The 19827-nt window shown below is 42.7% G+C and overlaps 2 protein-coding genes across 2 annotated transcripts in view; both read left to right on the top strand.

Moving 5' to 3' along the window:
- MBOAT2 (membrane bound O-acyltransferase domain containing 2) overlaps positions 1-12457 on the top strand; it is a 94352-nt gene extending 81895 nt beyond the window's left edge. The window contains exons 11-13 of the mRNA XM_069851625.1: positions 2576-2708; positions 5125-5276; positions 5817-12457. Of these exons, the coding sequence (XP_069707726.1) occupies positions 2576-2708; positions 5125-5276; positions 5817-6039 (508 nt within the window). The 3' untranslated portion in view covers positions 6040-12457. The remainder of the gene's footprint in view (positions 1-2575; positions 2709-5124; positions 5277-5816) is intronic.
- A 3470-nt stretch (positions 12458-15927) lies between these two features.
- Positions 15928-18914, top strand: LOC138717433 (coiled-coil domain-containing protein 166-like). Its single transcript, XM_069850948.1, has 2 exons — positions 15928-15962; positions 17758-18914. The coding sequence occupies exon 2, from the start codon at positions 17781-17783 to the stop codon at positions 18708-18710; it is 930 nt and encodes a 309-aa protein (XP_069707049.1). The 5' UTR covers positions 15928-15962; positions 17758-17780; the 3' UTR covers positions 18711-18914.
- The last annotated feature ends 913 nt before the right edge of the window (positions 18915-19827 follow it).

The raw sequence follows: 19827 nt of genomic DNA, 5'->3' as shown, positions 1-19827 counted from the left end.
CTTCAAGTCTATCAAGATTATTTTGGATGCTAGTGCACTGTCTGTTAAGAAAACGACGACAATCTCCTCATTCCACACACCCCTCCACATCCCCCTTCCTCCTAAGGAAAAAAAGGAAGGGAAGGCAGGGTGGAAAAATATAGTTCTTGATCTACAACCCAAGCTAGTAATGAAAATGTGGAACCAGAGCAAGGGGAGTATCTTGCTGAACAGTTGATGTGTTTTCCCACTCCTAGAGCAAATCGTGGGTACCCTGGACCTACGCCCGTGTTTGAATAGATTTCCTCAGCCTGTTGGGATGAGCATATTTCCTTGGTTTGCTTTTAGGAACAACAAGTGAATTATTGGCAAATAATTATTTATTATTTATTTATTATTTGTTATCGGCAAATCCTTGGAGGAGTTTTTAAGCTTACTTTTAACTCTTCAAAACTGAAGCTTCATGATTTCTCCTTTTCCTGGTATATATCTTATCTGACTTGCATTGATATAGCTGGAAACTGGTTCAGTAATTTAGGTAGTTTTGTTAGCTCCTGAATGCTTTGCAGGTGAAAATCCACTTAGTTAATGCAGCTTAAACCAAATAAAGATTGAAGTAGTTTATCAATTAATTAAGAAGACATAATTAATCACCAATCAGTGAAATACATATTCATAATTAATATCAGTACGAGAGCAGATAATGTTTTGTAAGTGCGTAGTGTTGTGGCTTCATAAATTCCTCAATGTGTGTGTAACTAATCGCACAGAGTTCAAAATAGCATCCACGCCCGCCCGTGGTTACATGGAAACTGCGCCTCCGCTCCCCGGGACGCGTGGGTGACAAACCCAGCGCTGTCTCTGGAAGCCGGGGCGCTCTGCGCTGCCTGTGGGAGCTGTGGGCGCTGCAGCTCCCCGTGAGCAGAGCGTGCCAAGAGTTCACGTGCGTGCGGCTCCTCGGGATGAGACCTCGCTCGCTGCGTGTTGCACGTGGTGCGGACGCCCCCGCTAGCTGGACGCGGGGCGCTCGGTGCCTCCCGGGGCCGAGGTCAGGGAGCCGGTGGGGTGACTTCTGGCAGCCGGGTTTTGGTGACCAGCGTCTCGTTCCGGGGTGTCTCCCTGACTCGTTTACAAATTTTCCTAGAGCTTTTCTACTTTCTAGGCTGACACCTTCTTTGTTTCAAAAGTCTCTCTGAAGCTCTCTGGTTACTGCTTAGTCTGGCCGGTGCTGCTCCCCTCCTTAAGGTGCTGTGCTGGGGGCAAATGTCCTCGGATAGTTTTGTGTATGACACATCTGGGCAGATGCTTAGGCCCGTGTTCTCAGCTCCGTGGGCACTGTCAGTGAAGCCCGTCGGCAAGGGGAGGGGGCGGTGCTGCTACCCCGCGCTGGAGACCGCTTGAGAGAAACTTAGCACATCTCTTTGAATGGATAAACTAAACTATCACAATACGTTCTTGATCTTTCCCTGTTTAGATCCTGCCTTTTTACCTTCTGCTCTTTAACACTGGTTGTATCGTTTGGTGTCAGCAATTTTTTTGTATATATGGAAGTTTTACTAAAGTAGTTACATTAGTGAATGTTTCAGGCCCCTGTATCATCAGTTTTCCTCCCTCTTTGAAGAACAGATGTGCATTCTCTTCTCTCTCTCTCTGTTACTTGCTGTGTGTTTATAAAACATTTTTACATATTGGTGTCTATGGTTTTTTTAGTTAAAACTCATTTTTGTATGCTAGTCTTAGATTTGTGTTCATGCATACTTGTGCTGTTTATTTTTGCTTCATGTTAGTGTGCATCTGTTTCCATATGTCCTATTGCTTTCTGGTTTTCAGATCATTAAAGAACTCTTGATGAAGCCATATCAGGACCTTGCCATGTTTCCTATCATTCTTCCACATCATGATGGTTTGTCATTGTGTCATTTAATGTCGTCTTCTAGAAACTGCTTTTCTTGGATCCCTATTTCCCTTCTTCCTCCTAGAATTCCTTACTTTAGGACCTTGCCTAATAATTTGGAGTCTCAGTTTTTAAACAGCAGAGTTCAGCATTCTCCTTATTTGATACTTTCACTTCCCTAGAGTCATTAATTATAATTTCGTCATGCTCACTTAATTGCCACACACAGACACATTTTCAATTGTACTCTCACTTACTTCAAACTAAAGGTAGTTGTTATTTTTTCCCTTCTTCTGTAAGCTGCTTTTGTTTATGAAAAATATGTATCTGGCTCATCAGGAGAGTTTGTGGGATGGCCTGTGCTTTCTAGTGCAGCTCTTCAAACACTTCATGTGGCTTGAGATCCCTTAATAGCAACACCTGCCTTTGGATGCTTCTGTCACTTCACTAAAGGACCCTCTATGATGGCACTGAGCGTAGGTTAGCAGCGAGGGGTTAAATCAGAAGCTGTGAAATAGCTTTATTGTCTGTAAGTGGTAATATAGTGGTAACATTACTAAACAATAGTAAACAGCAATTGCATTGCAAATGATGTGTTGGAGGTGAAAGTGCTAAAAGTGTAAATGTATAACTGATAACTGGGAAGATTGGTGGTGATTTGTGTCTCCTGTTAATTATCTTGAATTGTCTTTGACTTGCTAGAGTGTGCTATGAGCGAGCCACCTTCAGCCCAACGATCCAAACCTTCATCCTCTCTGCCATTTGGCATGGGGTTTACCCAGGATATTATTTAACATTTTTAACAGGAGTACTAATGACACTCGCAGCACGAGCTGTAAGTACCAACCAAGTATCTTCTTAAACAATAAACAGTTCTCATGTTCTCTAGTCCAAAGATGTCATTTGCAGTTGACACACAAGCAGTCTGATAGTTTTGTTTACTTGTTGTAGTTATTAGAGCAGTGTGAATGATTATTAATAAGGAGGGGGTGGTCAGTAGAAACAAGCAAGATGGTGCACAGCCTATAACATCTTTGTAGTGTATCTCTTGTGGAAGCCCTTCCTCTGTATTAACTGTATTATTAAGGCATGCTAAACAAGATGATGTTAGCTAAGATAATTTTGAAAAAACTTTATCACTGATTATGAGTAGCTTAAAATCTAGGGAGGGGTCAGTGCTTTGTATTTGTTGAATCTGTCCCCCTGCCTCATTTCTGCCCAGCACTATTGTGAAGATGGTAACTAAAGAATACTCCCCCTCAACCAGCAGATCAAGAGCTCTGTTACTGCTCAGAATTGGCCAGCCAGCAGTGCAGTCACAGTAACAAGCTGTCACAGCTTCCATCCAGAGCCATATGGAACCAGCAAATCTGCCAAGGAATCTCTCAGTGCTGCCTGAGAACGCTGAGTAAGAACAGAGTCAGGTTTATCAGTTACTCATGGGGGAAAGAGGAACAAAAAGAATTAGCTGTCAGCTCAGAGCAGAATAACAGACCATTTCTCTGTCGAAAGAACCAGGAGACTGAGAAATGAAGCAGACTGCTCTTTGTGGCTCTAACAGCTGGGGAAGGTGACAGATTTAGATTGTTACTAATGGTAATAAACCAGATGCTCCTTCTCTTTCTTCACGAAGATGTGGGTGTAGTCCTTGTTTGACAGAACTGGCTCTTTTCTTTACGATAGGTATAGCTCCCTCCTCCTTTCCAGACTCTGTCACAGTGAACTTTTGACATTTATCAGCCGGGGGCTGGGGCAAAATCCAAGGTTCAGGGACAGTTTACAGGTAAAAGTTGTTCTCTCAGGCAAGCTCAGTAAATCAGAGTGCTTGCTGCACTTTGTCTTGAGTAAGCTGCCTTGTTTTCACACTTCCTATATATCAATCAATAGGCTATTAAATAATTACAGGGTTAGTTTCTGTATGAAAAGTTACTTAATATTAACTGATAAGATACGTTAGAGGTACTTGAGGATGTTTTTATTTAGCTGTACTAGACTTTATTTAGGCTGCCAGGCTTGGCAGTTCTGACCCACACTTTCTTCTCCTGTCATGCTTAGGCAACTAGTTTTGCTTCCTTTAATCAATAAACATTTCATAGGGAGGTGTTGACAAAGGGCAGTTATAGATTCATCTTTTAAGTTATCCTTCAAGTCCTAAAATACTAGGTTTCTCTAGTATTACGGAACTCAGGAACAAGTGACCATAAGAGAATGGCAGATGGAAGGATGAAAGGTATGTGGCTAGGATGACTTTGTTTTACTTTGCTTAACCAAGCAAAGGCTGAGTAGGAGTGTGTTACTTAGGGTAAGCACGGACAAGGAAGGTAAAAAAGGTTTTTAATGTAAAGAATGAAATCAGCACAAGCTCTAGCATTCCGTATGTTCTTTAGAACCAGGAGTTCTGAAGGGTGAAGAAGCTGAACTGTCCTTTGGTGTGCAGCTTTCCAGAGACGGCTGCCTCAGCGGATGACCGGAAGGTGGCAACTGTGATTCCGAGCTGCACAAAGGCTGAATTGAGCCCTTCTTAGCTTGTCAGCAAATAAGGGTGTGAGCAAGGGTGACAGTTCATTCAAAGGAAGAAAGGGCCAAGATCTGCTAGTGTCTGTTTCATTATAGACTTAAATAAAACTGAACCCAAACCTGTGTGGGTTTTGGATTTTTTAAAGTACTTTTAGTATTCTGTTGTTTGAATAGAATTTTAAGAACAAAAGATGAATCAGCATAGAAAATTGACCCCTTTGATAACAGTCTGACTTGATATTAAGTTGTTAAGACTCCTGAAATATGTCATTGGAACTGGTATTTTGTATATTCTGATTTATCCCCTACTTTTCCTAGAACAGAGCTTACTTGCAAGTACGTGAAATGTCACCATATAGAAGCTTCCAAGAGAAGCATTCTGGCTTTTGTTTACTCCAGCTGTATTTACAGAATGGCTTGACAGAACAGAGTGCCTGCCTCATTCAGACAAGGAGTCCAAAGTGGCATGGGATGGGGTGGGGGTGGGGGGCTTCATTTACTTAAATTGTGCATTAATTCATAAATACTTAAATTCCTGTCCGGATGAAGTGCACTATTCTCACAGGCAGGGAATTTGACCTGGGTACCGTTGAAGTTGATGGGTATTTTGACAAAGACACTTGACTGAACTGCAGCACTTCAATTAATCCTGTGGATTTTGTGGAAAACTCTGTGCAGTAAGATACCTCTCAAAGTTTATTCCTAAGCTAACTTACTGTTATCTGCTTTTTCAGATAAGAAACAATATCAGACACTATTTTGTTGAATCTCCTGCTGTTAAACTTTGCTATGACGTTATAACATGGATGGCAACTCAAGTAGCAATAAGTTACACAGTTGTGCCATTTGTACTGCTCTCTGTAAAACCCTCGTTCACCTTTTACAGGTAAGCATATTCTACTTTTTTCTTTAACTTGGAATTGAAATATTTTCTGTGGCATAAGATTTCTGAAGCTGCTTTAGTGACAGGATTTGTTAGCTGAGCGAGCTGTATATCTGTTCTAGTGCTCAAACATCATTTCTGTTGTTTATGAGAAACCATGAAGTGACCTCATTTTCCTAACATAATAGAATTAACTTTTCCTGGGGCATGGGGGGGAAAAGAACAACAACCAACACCGGAGGGTGCCTTTAGGATTGCTGCATGCACTTGTACTACTTCATAGCGAGATGACATAAAGCCTTCTCAAAAGAAATGTTGGTGAAAAATAGTTGAAATTAGATCTCACTTTGTCACAGCACTGAGTACTCTGGGGGAAGACTTACTTTCTGATTTCTCCTTAGTAAATCTCTTAAAAAGGAAATATTAATGTATTTCTGACTTAAATGCCTTAGGTGCAAAGTACTGAATGAAAGTAAGCTTTCACAGTTTATTCATGAAAGAGTGGTCAGTTTTACTGAATTATCATTTTTGTTTGCTTTTTAGCTCCTGCTATTTCTGTCTTCACATTGCCAGTATCCTCGTGTTGTTGGTATTTCCATTGAAAAGAACTCAAAAAGGAAGTAAAAAGCACGAAAGCATCCAGCCTGCGTGGTCCAAAAAACTAGAAGAAGAAAATCTTTTGCAAAAGAACAGTTATTCTACAACAAATAATAGTTTCAGTCAGAAACAAGAAATAACCTGCAGATATCAAGCATTAAAACAGTGATTGAGGGAGTACTATGATGAATATATTTTGTATGTTTTCAGAAACCCATTTTTAGCACCTTTTAAAGGGGTTTGTATTTGTTTGCAAAGATGTTTAGTAAGAAAAGAATGCATTACCTAGGAAAACCACATACAATAGCAAGACTGGAGACAAAACAGAGTAACCCCTCCCATGCCATGTCCCTGTGGGTCACGCCTTATCTGAAGATATTACCATTATTTCAATGGGCACTCAGGACTTGCAACGTATGTCCACAGGGTCATCTGTGTGCCCTATGCTGAATGTACGTTGTGTATCCCAAGGCACTGATGGGGTGGAGTAAAATTGTGTCAATCTAGGATTAGCAAATGGAAATTATTTTTTCCAGATTAAGGACTTGCCTTAAACCCTCTATTTACTGAAGTCTTGTTTCTAAGTGGGTATTTTCAAGTTTGATTTTATGTGGAAAGCATATTTCAGATATATAATACCATATGCTATAAAGAAGATAAAAATATAAAATGCAGAGTCATTACAAGGCTTTTGGATCTCTAAAAGGGAATTGCAATAAGCGTCTCAGTATTTGGAGGGTTTTCTTAAAGCATCTCAAACTATCACAGTACATCATGGAACTGTAAACGTTACTGATGCCGAATTATAGTTAGATTTCTTCGATAAAGAATATAATTACACATGGCCCTTCCGAACGGATTAAAAAAAAATCAATATGCCACGAGAAGGTTCATCTTTTTCAGGGCTTTATAGCTCCAACCTAGGTTTCTTTTAACGTACCTAAAACCAATATCAACAACCACTGCCGGGGGGGTTTGCAGCTAGAGAAGGAAAGGCAGCCGTAGGACACAGAAGACAATGTGCAAGCATGAGGATTTCAATGAAAGCATGTTTTTACCCTTGAATACCAGGAGTACTTGGTCTAGAATACAAATATTTAAAAAAAAATGTTTTTAATACTTAAAGTTGTTTTGAATTTTCAGACATACAGAGTTACTTGATGGTGCTTTTGGTATAAAATAGCAGAATCACTTGAAATGTAGTTCACAGGGAGTCAAACATGAAGTTACCATCATAACCAATTTCTGTATGCTCGATAACTGATGGCCCTTTATCCAAAGGCATACGTGAATTTGAGGAAAAGCTTTTTCTCTAAATTAAAATTTTAGGTGCCAAATTCATGTCATATTTGTGGGTAACATAATTAAAGAAAGAAATCCTTCTGACTTGAGTTATGGAAGTGAAGGGAACGATGCAGTGATTAGGTCTGTTCCAGACTATTTATTGTGATGATAGTCCCTGGTAGAGTACTACTGTTAAAGGGCTACATTTTAATTGCTTATATTCTGTATTTTCTTATAATTTTTTGAAGTATACACAAAATGTTTATCCAGATGGGGTTTTTTTAGCTTTAAGACTGACACAAAATACTACTGGAGAAAAATAATGCAGCTTCTTGATTAATAACCTACAAATGAAAAAAGAAATTGTCATAGCATTTTGAACCCTAAATTTTTGATGAAATATCGCACTAGTGGGGTGAATATTCTTACTACCAGAAGTGCAATGATAGCCCTCAGCTTTGGGGCTACGACCGTGCAAAAATATTCAGAGTACCTATGGCTTACTCTAAAGAAACAGATGGTGAGTCAGGTCGGAGCTGTTTCCTGGCTGGGATAGTTCTTTGCCTGGTCTTTGGCTCCTTGCCTAAAACTCCAGGAGGATAATGTACCTTTTCCATAAATGTAGGTTAGCACTAATTAACTTACTCAGTTAGAAAGGGGGAGCTAAGTATGGAATGAGAGTGGATGAGTCTGTTTAGACGAGTAGGGATGTTCATTTCAGTGACAGCTGTATTATCTTTAAAAAAATCTGACTTCTAAATCCTGACTCTCATGACCCAAGTCGACCCCCCCTTCCTGAGGTTGTGGTTGTCACACGTTCCTCTGAAATGGCATTATTTTTTTTTTCTGTTGTTCTTAACTAATAGCACACTTGTTTCTGTGCTTGATTATCTTTATTAGATACAGAATCAGGAAAGGCATTTTCCCACTTACTGTTCCTGAAGGGACATTTAGATTGAAAAAATAGAATTGCACATTTCTGGGTGGGTGAGTAGAGTTAGGGTTGACTCTTTCAGTATTTGTTGCTGTTGAACTTTAATTCACCTTGTTGGTGCGGGCTACATATCGACCCAAGCAAGCACTTTTGGATGCCAGTACAACACCTATCATGCCATTGTTCCCACTCATGTTCTGGTTCTCATGTTTTCTTGTTCTGGCCTGCGTGCCCACGTGTGCGATGGAGGCTTACTAACTCTTCATTACGAAATAGCGAAACAATTGTAAGCGCTCCCAGAAAATAAGCAGATTTAGGATGGCAAAGGCTGGTACTTCAGCTTGAGTGGATTCACAAGCATATTTTTGTTCAGAACTTTTGTCTGTGAGGAAGTTGAAACAGCTAAGAAAATACATCCACGCTGTAGTCGGGCACAAGCGGCAAGGTATAGGCTTCAAAACTGGATGCGACTGGTGTCTGCATGCAATGCAATTACTTTTTTCTTCTTGATCTGAACCCCTTAAATAATTGCAGCACAAGAAAATTTTAACAATTAATTAGTTTTGCACAGAATTTGGTTTTAAATGTAATGTCGTAGAATTTGCCCGATAAATATTGCTGAATATAGAAGTACTTTGAACCAAAGTCTGCTCTTCATGCAAATGAGTTATCTTGGGGACTACAGAAAGAGGCTTTTTTACAGTTTTTCCTCAGACTGGGGTTTTGTTGTTGCTTTCCCTCTCCATTACTGGTTTTCCACCTTGCTATCACAATAGATCCTTTCAATTAATTCAGTCAGAAAGTCAAGAGCAACCAGCCCCGATACTTTAGAGAATTTTTAGGTTTCACACTCATCATTCTTAACATTGAATTTGAAAGGATGGTGGCGATTTACTATTGCTTTTGCTGGAGAAAGTAATAGAAGGTAGATTTCCTAGGAACGTAACAGGACTAAGGTAAATTTCCGAGAAATGTTTTGGACATGAAGGAAACAAGCATATTAACTGATGTATAACCCAAAGATAAAAGTGTTTTCTGTATTGCAGATCAGCACACTGAGAAATAAACACAACATATCAGTGTTTTTACAGTGCTTTGCAGGTATTTGCCTATTGTGAACAATTCATTCAGGCACTTATGAGTTAATGTGGTCACCCTGGTAAAAACTATTTGCTTGCTTAACCTTTCTTAACATTTACGATTCTGTATTAATGAGAGGGAAATATGTATTTAAATCATACTTCCAGTAGTGCCTCCTACTGTGGGAATCAGGGAGGCTTTGTTAGCCTCCCTGACAGATGCACCCTACTGATTCGGGAAAATCATTCTTCCACAGCCTTTCCTTGAGTTGATGTGTAGACAAAATTTCAGTGGTAGGTGCCACTTTAAAATGCATTACTGTGTAAAACTACTGGTATGCATTTCAATATGGTCTCGATAGCAAATCGTAGTTTAGTGAGAAGACTTGATAAAGAGATCTTTGTACATGCCCTGCTCTACGCTGACTTGTGGTATGAGTTTTACTGGTATAGTATATTATTTATTAGAGGAATTTTACACTTAAATAACTTGTTTGGTTTCCCCTGTGGGAATATGATTATAAATGCTGTGCTTGTGTGACACGATGCACGCTGAGGTGGTTGTGCCTCTGTTGATGGTGTCGGTTCGGTTACGGTATAATGTCCTCTGATGCAGAGGAAACCTTCATGAGATCCTCACCCCTGGTCAAATTGGTATCAAAAGTAGTTTTAACAGTCTGGATTGTTCTCTCAGAAGCTTTGCAAACAAATTCTTGACAATTTGTTTAAATACATGGTCAAATGTGTCCTCATGTTTGCCTGCAAATGTGTCACTGTTGGTTACACTTAAACTTTCACATGATCAACTTTATAAGTTGGCCTTGAATGGTAAAAAAATTCAAAAGCACAAGTTACAATAATTTAGGGTTTCCTTTTCCTTATCTTTAAGTCTTTTGCTCTGTAATTCCTATTGAATTCTCAGATTTGAGAATTTTTCATTTTCAATGAAAATTTGAAAATATTGTCATTTATGTTGAAAAGTGATCGGTGTTAGAAAATCAGATGGAAATAAATGGAAGGATTTTAATGTGTTGCAGACTCCACGTATAAAGAATACACCTTGGTTCTGTGCTGATTCATCGCAGCATTACCTTACAGGATTAGCCTTCATGTGTTTACCTAGGTCCAGTAACACTCGCTCAGAAGAGCACTTGGGAGTGTTTTTAATTTTCCTGTTTAAAAACCCACTGGCTGTAAGTACTTTAACAAGTATTTAAATTCTGCGCGAGGTATCTAAGCAGATACTGCAGTGAATTGAGCCTGCTCGTATTAGATCACTGGATCTGCCGGTCCCTAAGGTAGCTGGCACGGTCGGTCCCGATTACTTGCAGTAGTGGTGGAAAATCTGGCTGTGAAGAAGTCTCTGGTAAGAACGTGTCCTGCCCCTGGCCGGGGGCGTTTGCCAGAGAGCTGGGGGAGCAAACCCTGCGTGCGGACCTTGGCAGAGGGTCTGCTCGCTTGCAGCCCCGGGAGCAGCTGCTCTGTGCTAAATCTCCCTTGAGTCGTGATGCCTTTGCTGTCTTAACCGAGACAAACACGGTGAAACCCGGGCATCCGCAGAGTCACCCCCTAAGGTTGTAACTGCAGATATCGCAACAGTCACTTATTATGGTCAAAACTAAATGAAGAAAAGAATTAATTTATTAAAAAGTTGCTTTCAGATGCACTTTTTGTATGCTTTTTACAAAACCTAACCATCAAATGTAACAATTTTCATCCCATTAAATATTTAATCATAATTTTGATCGCTTTTGGTATAAAAGCCTGCAAAAGCAAATTTTTGCCACTTGTCACCTTCTGTGCATTAGCTGTGCCCAGTGATTGGGCCTGCTTTGGGTTTTAGACACTTTAAGATTGTCTAACTCTGTGTACATATCCATATGAACATTGTGTCAACTTTATCAATGCTGTAGCTACGCAGAGCCTGCATAAATATACTTAAAATAGGCCATATCGATATCTACACGAGGCTGGCGTTGAGCCCTCTGGTCGTACGCTGTGTCTGCGAAGGCTGGGGGGCTCTGTTCTCACAGTACCAAGCTTTCTGCTTCCTAAAGTGAAAATAGAGTCTGTTGGTCACACTTTAAGTGGAAAGTAAAGGGCTTCTTGCGCTCTGTTGCAAAACCAACCCTTTGCAGGGCTTGGTCCTGCAGGCTATGAACGCAAAATTTGGCTTCAGATATGACCAAAATCTGCACTAGGGCCACTTTTGGAGGAAACTTTTTATATTAATAGCAACTTGGTCCAGCACCTTATTCCAAACAAACCTCTTGGCAAGAGAGACCTCTGCGCAATCTCCCTGCCTTCTGCTGTCGGAGGGAGGAGTACCCCGAGCTGGATTTTCACTTAGGTGTCACCAGAATATGAACCAGTAGCTGAGATCCATGTGCTAGTTGGATTAGGCTTCCAAACTGTGAAGATGGAATCTGAATAAAAAGCCAGAGAAACAGGGTGCCTAGAGACCAGTAATCAGAATAGCGCAACACGACATTAAAGGTGCAACAATCTTTTGTCACAATAAGTTGAGGAGTATTTGCCTACGCATAGTTTGCCTTTCTACGTGTTTATCGGTTCTCTTGACATCTTTTCTTTGTATCTTCTTTTGTCCAGTGGTGTTGACTATTTCCATGAAGAATCTGCTGATGTGTCTTACTGTGACAAAGGTGTCAAAGCGATACAATAGTGATTAGGTAGTTATTCTTAAATCCCAGACCTCAGATGTGTCCTAGATCAGTTAGTAGAGAACATTCAAAATGTATTGAATGAAAAATAGTGTAAGATGGGTAACTATAGCATTATTCAGAGACATTGTAATAAGTTATTCGATTTAAGAATTTAAAAGATGGAACGTTGTTCTTTCCTGCCTTGGTTACGGTTTCAAGGGAATAGTTTTACCTCAATGCAGAAGTAGTTTTGCCTCCAGCTACCCGTACGTGAGAACACACCCCGAGAAGTGGATAGCGACAGTATTCCTAGATCTGCCTTTCCTGGTTCAGAATACAATGCATTGTCAGTGAATTTCATTTTTATTATTCCAAAATATATATTTTTTAAAAAGTGTTATTTTTCAACAGATCCATAAACTTAAGTGTTGGTGTATGGTAAAATTAAAATACCACTGTTAGTTGGTGATTGTGATATTTTAATAATTACTTATTTCTAATTTGTCTCAGCAGTGCTGCCGAAGCAGCATGCTGTTATGTTTTAAAGGTGTTTTTAACTTGCCTATAAATGTTTTTTTCTAATTTGTGTCGATAAATCTGATTAAACTGTAGTTTAAAAAAAGTGAACTTGTTTTTCTAAATTCTTTGGTGTCTGTCTTTAATTTTAATGCAAGTCTTCCTTTACTGTATAGATTACTAAACATGACAACGCATGAATTTCAAGTCCACCCTCATTACTTGGGTACTCAAGTAACTTTTAAAAATATCCACCTCAAAGCATGTTGCTTCCTCGTGTGCTATTTCTGAATTTGACAATTTGGGTATTTTTAGCTTGATACATGGAAACTGCATAACTAACAAATCAAAGTCGACGTTTTGAACAAGTTGCTTATTTATTTGATGATTCCAAAGAAGGAGGACTAAATATGTGCCTGCACGTGCATTTCTTTGCTTTTTGCAGCTTGACTAGTAGGACTCGCTATGCTGGTGTCTTTTGGCTGTTGACAGTAAAGCCGGCTGAGACTCCTCGACCTACATGTTCTTTATCCACCTGCATTTAGATGGTTGTAGAAAAGAAGGGATATTATATGTCACTGCTCAACAAAGGCTGATTCCTTCTCTTCCTGTCTCATAGCAAATCATTTTCTCTCGATCTGGTATTAATTGTGCTTCAGTACAAACTTTCTAAAGCCAGCGTGACTTCTTTGACGCTATTACAAAGTCTGTTCCTGCAAGCGGTCCCAGCCTAGAGGAATGCGGAGCGCTTCTGTTGGTCTCTTGAAAGGCCCTACTGTATTAATGGTATTTTTAAGCCTTGTGTGTCTAGAATTCTGTTTTAGAAAGCTGTATCATGGGAGATAAAAATACTTGCCATTTCAACATAAAGGACTACAGATGCCATTTTAGATGCTCTGGTAATTTTTTGTCATTTCAACCAGAAGTTGGAGACTAATGGAAATTCCCTTCTGGAATATACATTTGCAATGGAGTCAGTCAGAAGTATGAGAATCTAAACATTCATTACTAGATTTACTGGAAAACTTACTTGAACAGATAAACAGTTTTCTATTGCTGTTTCAGGATGCTAGGACTTGTGGGTTAATCTGGTTATTCTTAGGACAGAAATTTTTAACTGCACTCTTTTAAGGTACTGCCCAGAAAATCCTGATTAAGAACATCTCTGAGACAGCAGATATTTTCCTGGGCCTATAATTAATTTAATTCCATCTGAGTAATTTCCTGATGACATGCAGGATGTTTCCGTACAGAATACAGAATTAGGTCTAGGGGAAGTCCTCTTCAACCGACTTTCTAGATTAAAGTTGGAGACCTGTACCCCCCAGCCTGGTTTGCCAGTGCATCTTGCGGGTCTTCCTAGGATGGTTGTACAGAGTGGTAAAGGAGTTATTTCTCAGTGGAGTTATTAATTGTAGTTGCAAATTAAGTAGCAGAAAAGTGACTCCCCGCGCTTTTATTCCAGTTGTTCGCCTGTCATAAGAAAACCATTTAAACAGAAATCAAGCACAAGAGAAAAACCAGAACACTCCTGTGTGACACATGCTTAAGGCATGTGATTTCCTGATGGGATCCCGAAATTACTTGATAATTAATAACTTCATGGAAGAGAATTCGATGCCAGCTTTTATTTTGTTTCAGATACGTTTGCCTTTGCATCAAATCCTCCTGGTCTGCCCTCGGCTGCCTACTTTGCTCCTTGGGTTGTGACACAGTGAGTGACGCGGCTGCCCGTGTGCTCTGCCCCGTCGCAGCCTCTGCCTGGATTAGTGCTTCTGTCAGATGGCAAAATACACTTGGTACGTGGTCACGATTTCGATCAAGTTAAGTTGAGGAAATTGGAGAAAGGAAAGTAAATGGCTTTTGGTGTTACAGCAACTATAATCAGTAGACTAATAATGTTGTTAATCATCGAAGCACAGCAATAATTTTTAATTTGTGTTCATATTGGGCAGATGTTGAAATTTTAAATTTGGAGCAATAATTTTGTGCCTGAGACAAGCTCAGTTACTGTGACAGTTAAATGTCTCAGTTGTTTAAAAATTAAAAGATTAAAAATTACAAATCTATTATGAGGGAATCTAAAGAAAAATGGTAAGAATTACTTGGAAAAAATGCACCTGATAGTTTCTGGTGGGGTTTTTGTGTGTCTTGGTAAATTTCATCCATGATTTGGATTGGAGCATTGATCAATCAATCAATCAATGTCTTCATTAATCGTCTGAAGAATGGGGCAGACTGTAGCCTTGGGAGATTTGCTGAGGACGCTGAAGTGGGATCAGTGGCTGATACTCCAGAGGGATCTCAATGGGCTGAAGAAACAGGCTGGCAGGAGGAACAAAGTTCTAGGAGGAGAAACGCAAGGTCCTGCAGCTGGGAAGGGATGAGGGATAACCCCCCAACACCACCACGCGCTGCTGGCCACCCAGCTGGAAAGCAGCATCGCAGAGAAGGATGTGGGTGGTCACCAGGTTGACTGTGAGCCAGCCACGTGGCCTTGCTGCAAAGAAGGGACCTCCAGAGGCCCCTCACAGCCTTAACTGTTCTGCGATTCTGTGAAACCCTGTAGGAAATAGAAAAGCTGGAAAAAGAAAAGGAAATGGCTCAGGTTTTTTTTAATTTATTTTGTAGAACTATATGCTCTACTGCAACAGCTTACAAACACCAACGTTTATTACCTTCTTAAAAAGCATCATGAAAAAATCAAGTATTTCTACACTTTACAGACTCTGGAAAATATCTACTCTAAATGTCACTTAAACTAATTGGTATGACAAAAGTTTACGGGGACAACAGTTAAGAGATGATTTATGTGCCGTACCATCAAAAAAAATATTGGATGAGACGTGGAATGCTTTGTGTGACATCCTAACACTACTAGATTCCAGTTTCAACCCTTCAGAAGGACCATGTTTCATTGTCTCCGTGAACTGATCGCTGGTGGGAAAATGTTCCTAATGTAAGAGTAGGGTACAAATAGAAGAGCACGTGACGGTGCCTTTCCCTGGGGTCAGGCGGCACAGTGGTGTCAGGAGATGGATCCCTCTGTATCCCCAGGGCGCGTGAGGTTCCTTCCTACGCAGGATGGAAGGAGCTGCTGTCTCTGCCTGATGAATCTGTAGCCGTGAGGGGAGAACACAGCTGGTACCTGCTGAGTGGGCAGGTCCGATACTGAAATAAAGATTTGGGTGATCGTGAAGGGAGAGATTAATATACATTTTGGCATAAGCTCTGACAAACAGTAATATTTCTGAAGCATTTGAAATCCATAAATCTCAGCAGGCTAATAAAGCAATGCCTCATTTAGGCTGCACATTAGGAAAAAATTCTTCACAGAAAGGGTGATTGGTCCCTGGCAGAGGCTGCCCAGGGAGGGGGTTGAGTCCCCTTCCCTGGAGGGGTTTAAGGGACGGGTGGACGAGGTGCTGAGGGACATGGGTTAGTGAATGGTGGGAATGGTTGGACTCGATGGTCCAGTGGGTCTCTTCCAACCTGGTGATTCTATGATTTTATGATTCATCAGACTACCATTTCTCTTATGTACATAGGATTATACGGATGTTGGAAACACCAGGCCCGCCCACCCTGGAGTGGTGGCACCTATGCTGACATTGAGGTAACACAAAGCAAGCGCTTTTAGGCTCAGCAGTGACTGCTGGGGCTCATTCATCCTCTGTCTCTCCGCATGGCACTTCTGTGGCACAAGTAGGAACGTGCGTTATGCCCTTAATTTCTCCCCGTCTTTCAGCCGAACCAGTGTTTTGGCACAAGGTTTCAGTGGGTTTAGCTTTTGATTTCCATAGCTTGCTCTTTTCCCTCATATTAACCATTCTTGTATGTGTAAGGAAGTTGTTTATTTCATCTGAGTGTGAAGAATTGTGCTGGATGAGGGAAAGGCTGTGGATGGATCTTCCTGGACTTCAGTAAAGCCTTTGACACAGTTTCTCCCAGCATTCTGCTTGAGAAACTGTCACCTCTGGGCTGGACAGGCGCACACTCTCCTGGGTGGAAAACCGGTTGGCTGGAGGGCCCAGAGAGTGGTGGGAGATGGAGTTAACTCCAGCTGGAGGCCAGTGACAAGTGGGGTTCCCCAGGGCTCAGTGCTGGGTCCAGCCCTGTTCAATGTCATTATCAATGACCTGGATGAAGGCATCGAGTGCACCCTTAGCAAGTTTTCAGATGACACTAAGCTGGGTGGAAGCTGGATCTGCTGGAGGGTTGGGAGGTTCCAAAGGGATCTGAACAGGCTGGACCGCTGGGCAGAGTCCAATGGGATGAGGTTTAACAAGGCCAAATGCCGGGTCCTGCACTTGGGACACAACAACCCTGTGCAGTGCTACAGACTAGGAGAAGTCTGTCTAGAAAGCTGCCTGGAGGAGAGGGACCTGGGGGTGTTGGTTGACAGTGACTGAACAGGAGCCAGCAGGGGCCCAGGTGGCCAAGAAGGCCAAGGGCATCTTGGCTTGGATCGGAAACGGCGTGGCCAGCAGGTCCAGGGAGGTTCTTCTCCATCTGGACTCGGCACTGGTGAGACCGCTCCTCGAATCCCGTGTTCAGTTCTGGGCCCTCAGCACAAGGAGGATGTTGAGGCTCTGGAGCGAGTCCAGAGAAGAGACCGGAGCTGGGGAAGGGGCTGGAGAACAGGCCTGAGGGCCCTGGGAGTGTTTAGCCTGGAGAAGAGGAGGCTGAGGGGAGACCTCATTGCTCTCTCCAACTCCCTGAGAGGAGGCTGTGGAGAGGAGGGAGCTGGGCTCTTCTCCCAAGGGACAGGGGACAGGCCGAGAGGGAATGGCCTCAAGCTCCACCAGGGGAGGGTCAGGCTGGACATCAGGAAAAAATATTTCACGGAAAGGGTCATTGGTCCCTGTCCGAGGCTGCCCAGGGAGGGGGTTGAGTCCCCTTCCCTGGAGGGGTTTAAGGGACGGGTGGACGAGGCGCTGAGGGACGTGGGTTAGTGATTGATGGGAACGGTTGGACTCGATGATCCGGTGGGTCTTTTCCAACCTGGTGGTTCTGTGCATAAATGCCACCGCCTCTTCGATAACCCTGGCAAAGCGGGGGGCAGCGCTGGCCACACCCCCGTCCTTTGAGCCCCCGCAGCCCCTGCCCAGGTTGTGGTGGGACCCTTTGTGACATCACAGCGGGATCCCACCCTGACCCTCGAGAGCTGAGGGAGACGCAGCCCCCAAGCCCTCAGTGTCCGTCAGGACAGTCACGGGACAGACACCAGAGCTCGCAGCTCCGAGCAGAGCTCACGTCTTATCCTGTGGTGCTGAGGCGTTTGCCGAAGCTTCTGCCTTCTCATTGCTTACACAAGAGGCCACAATGGCCGGGCGGAGGGGGCGGGGGAGAAGGAACAGTCATGTAAGTGGCATAAATGCTACAATTTGTAACTGTTCATTCTGTTACAGTTTGATTTCCCCCCCCGTGGAACATGGCATCCACGACGAAGCAAATGAAACAAGACACAACACGCACCAGGAAAGATAAGCAAGGGGCAAGAGCCAAGAATGAAGATCAGTCCACAGGAACAAGTGGCGTGGAAGTGCTTGCACAAGAGAGGAAATCGTACTTGCAGAAGGAATACAAGATTCTCACTGACCTCTTGAACACGTACATGGGAAGAGTAGAGAGCTTGCTGCAGGAAAATAAGTTCCTAGAAAAGGAAGGCAAACGGAATCAGAAAGAGAGCAACACCTACCTGTCCTACGCTACAAAACGCAGCCAGAAGTGCCAGAACCTGGTAATAACACTAAATGACCAGAATCACATTGACCTGTCTAAAGTCCGGAAGGAGAAAGAGAAGCTGGTCTCCCAGTGTGCAGCAAAGGAGGAGGAACTCAGGAGAGCGCTAAAAGAGGTGCACACAAAGCTCTCCCTTATGAACAAGGAGGTTGAAGACCTGCAGCGTCTCTTTGGCCCAGCCATTCAGTTGGAACGGATGAAAAGGATTAAAGAGCTGGAGAAGGAATTGCTGGTCACAAAGGTAGAGCGCGCGGAACAAATGCACAAAATCAGGAGTGAGTTTCTGCGGGCCAAGGCTGACTGCGAGAGGGACTTCCACCGAAAGATCCAGGCGGTCACCGAGAAAGCGGAAGCAGCAGCAGCACAATGTGCGATTGAGCGAATCAAAGAAACAAGGGCAGAGAATTGGCACCTACGCCAGGAGCTGCTCAGACTCATTCAACACTCCAAAGTCCTTAAAGACACCAAAGTCCAACTGGAAGAGCAGCAGCAGCAGCTTCTTCGGGAGAACAAATATATTCTGAACACAGCACCCACGCGCCACTGGTTACCCCTGCAGGAAGCACACAGCGCAGACAGCAAACCCTCCAGCTCTCACAGGTTGCGACACATCCATTGACCTAAAGAACCACTGCTCCACTCCTTGCTCACACCTGGACAGTCAGATGTTGGGTTTACAGAGTAAATGTCCTGTGGGTGGATGAAGAGATTGATTTACGTAGTGCATGCTCAGCAAGCAATCCAGACAGCACATCTTCAAGGTAACCTCAGCTTTAACTTCCATGATGTCTGTATTAAGACATTTGAAACTGCAATCCTTTCAGGTCCCTACAGAAACAATGACATTTCCTCTCTCAGTTCAGACTCTCAAGTTTCATTAATCAGTAATTTTCCACGCGAAAAGTATAGTCTTAGTCATAGCGAGGCCACCTCTCTGCTGCTTTTCACTGCTGCCATAGGATGAACCAGTGCAGGTCAGCTCTTACCTTCAGCAACATTCATTTTCATAGAGTCATAGAATGGTTTGGTTGGAAAAGACCTTTGAGATCTTCAATCCAACCATACCTGTCCACTACTAAACCATCCCTAAGCACCTCACCTACCCAGCTTCTAAACCCCCACAGGGACGAGGACTCCACCGCCTCCCTGGGCAGCCTCAGCCAGTGCCTGAAAACCCTTTCCGAGATGATATTTTTCCTGATGTCTGATCTAAACCTGCCCTGGTGACACCTATTTCCTCTCATCCTGTCAACTGCTGCTTGGGAGAAGAGACCAGCACCCACCTTGTCACAACCTCCTTTCAGGGAACTGTAGTGATAAGGTCACTCCTCAGCCTTCTTTTCCCCAGGCTAAAAAAACAGTTCCCTCAGCCGCTCCTCATACGATTTGTTCTCCAGACCCTCCACCAGCTTCATTCCCCTTCTCTGCATGCGCTCCAGCCCCTCAAATATCCTTCTTGAAGACAGAAGCCCAGAATGGAACCCAGGATTCAAAGTGCGGCCTCTAGATCAGGTTACCCAAGGCCCCATCCAACCTGCCCTTGAACAGCCCCAGGGATGGGGCAGCCACAACTTCCCTGGGCAACCTGGTCCAGGGCCTCCCCACTCTCACAGTGAAGAAACTCATCCTAATGTCTAATCTAAATGTGCCCATTGCCCCTCGTCCTATCACCACCAGCCTTTATGAATAGTTCCTCCCAGCTTTCTTGCAGGCTCCTTCCAGGTACTGGACAGTCT

The sequence above is a fragment of the Phaenicophaeus curvirostris genome, chromosome 2 (assembly GCF_032191515.1).
Source record: "Phaenicophaeus curvirostris isolate KB17595 chromosome 2, BPBGC_Pcur_1.0, whole genome shotgun sequence".
NCBI lineage: Eukaryota > Metazoa > Chordata > Aves > Cuculiformes > Cuculidae > Phaenicophaeus > Phaenicophaeus curvirostris.
This window is presented reverse-complemented; position numbering and strand designations above follow the sequence as displayed.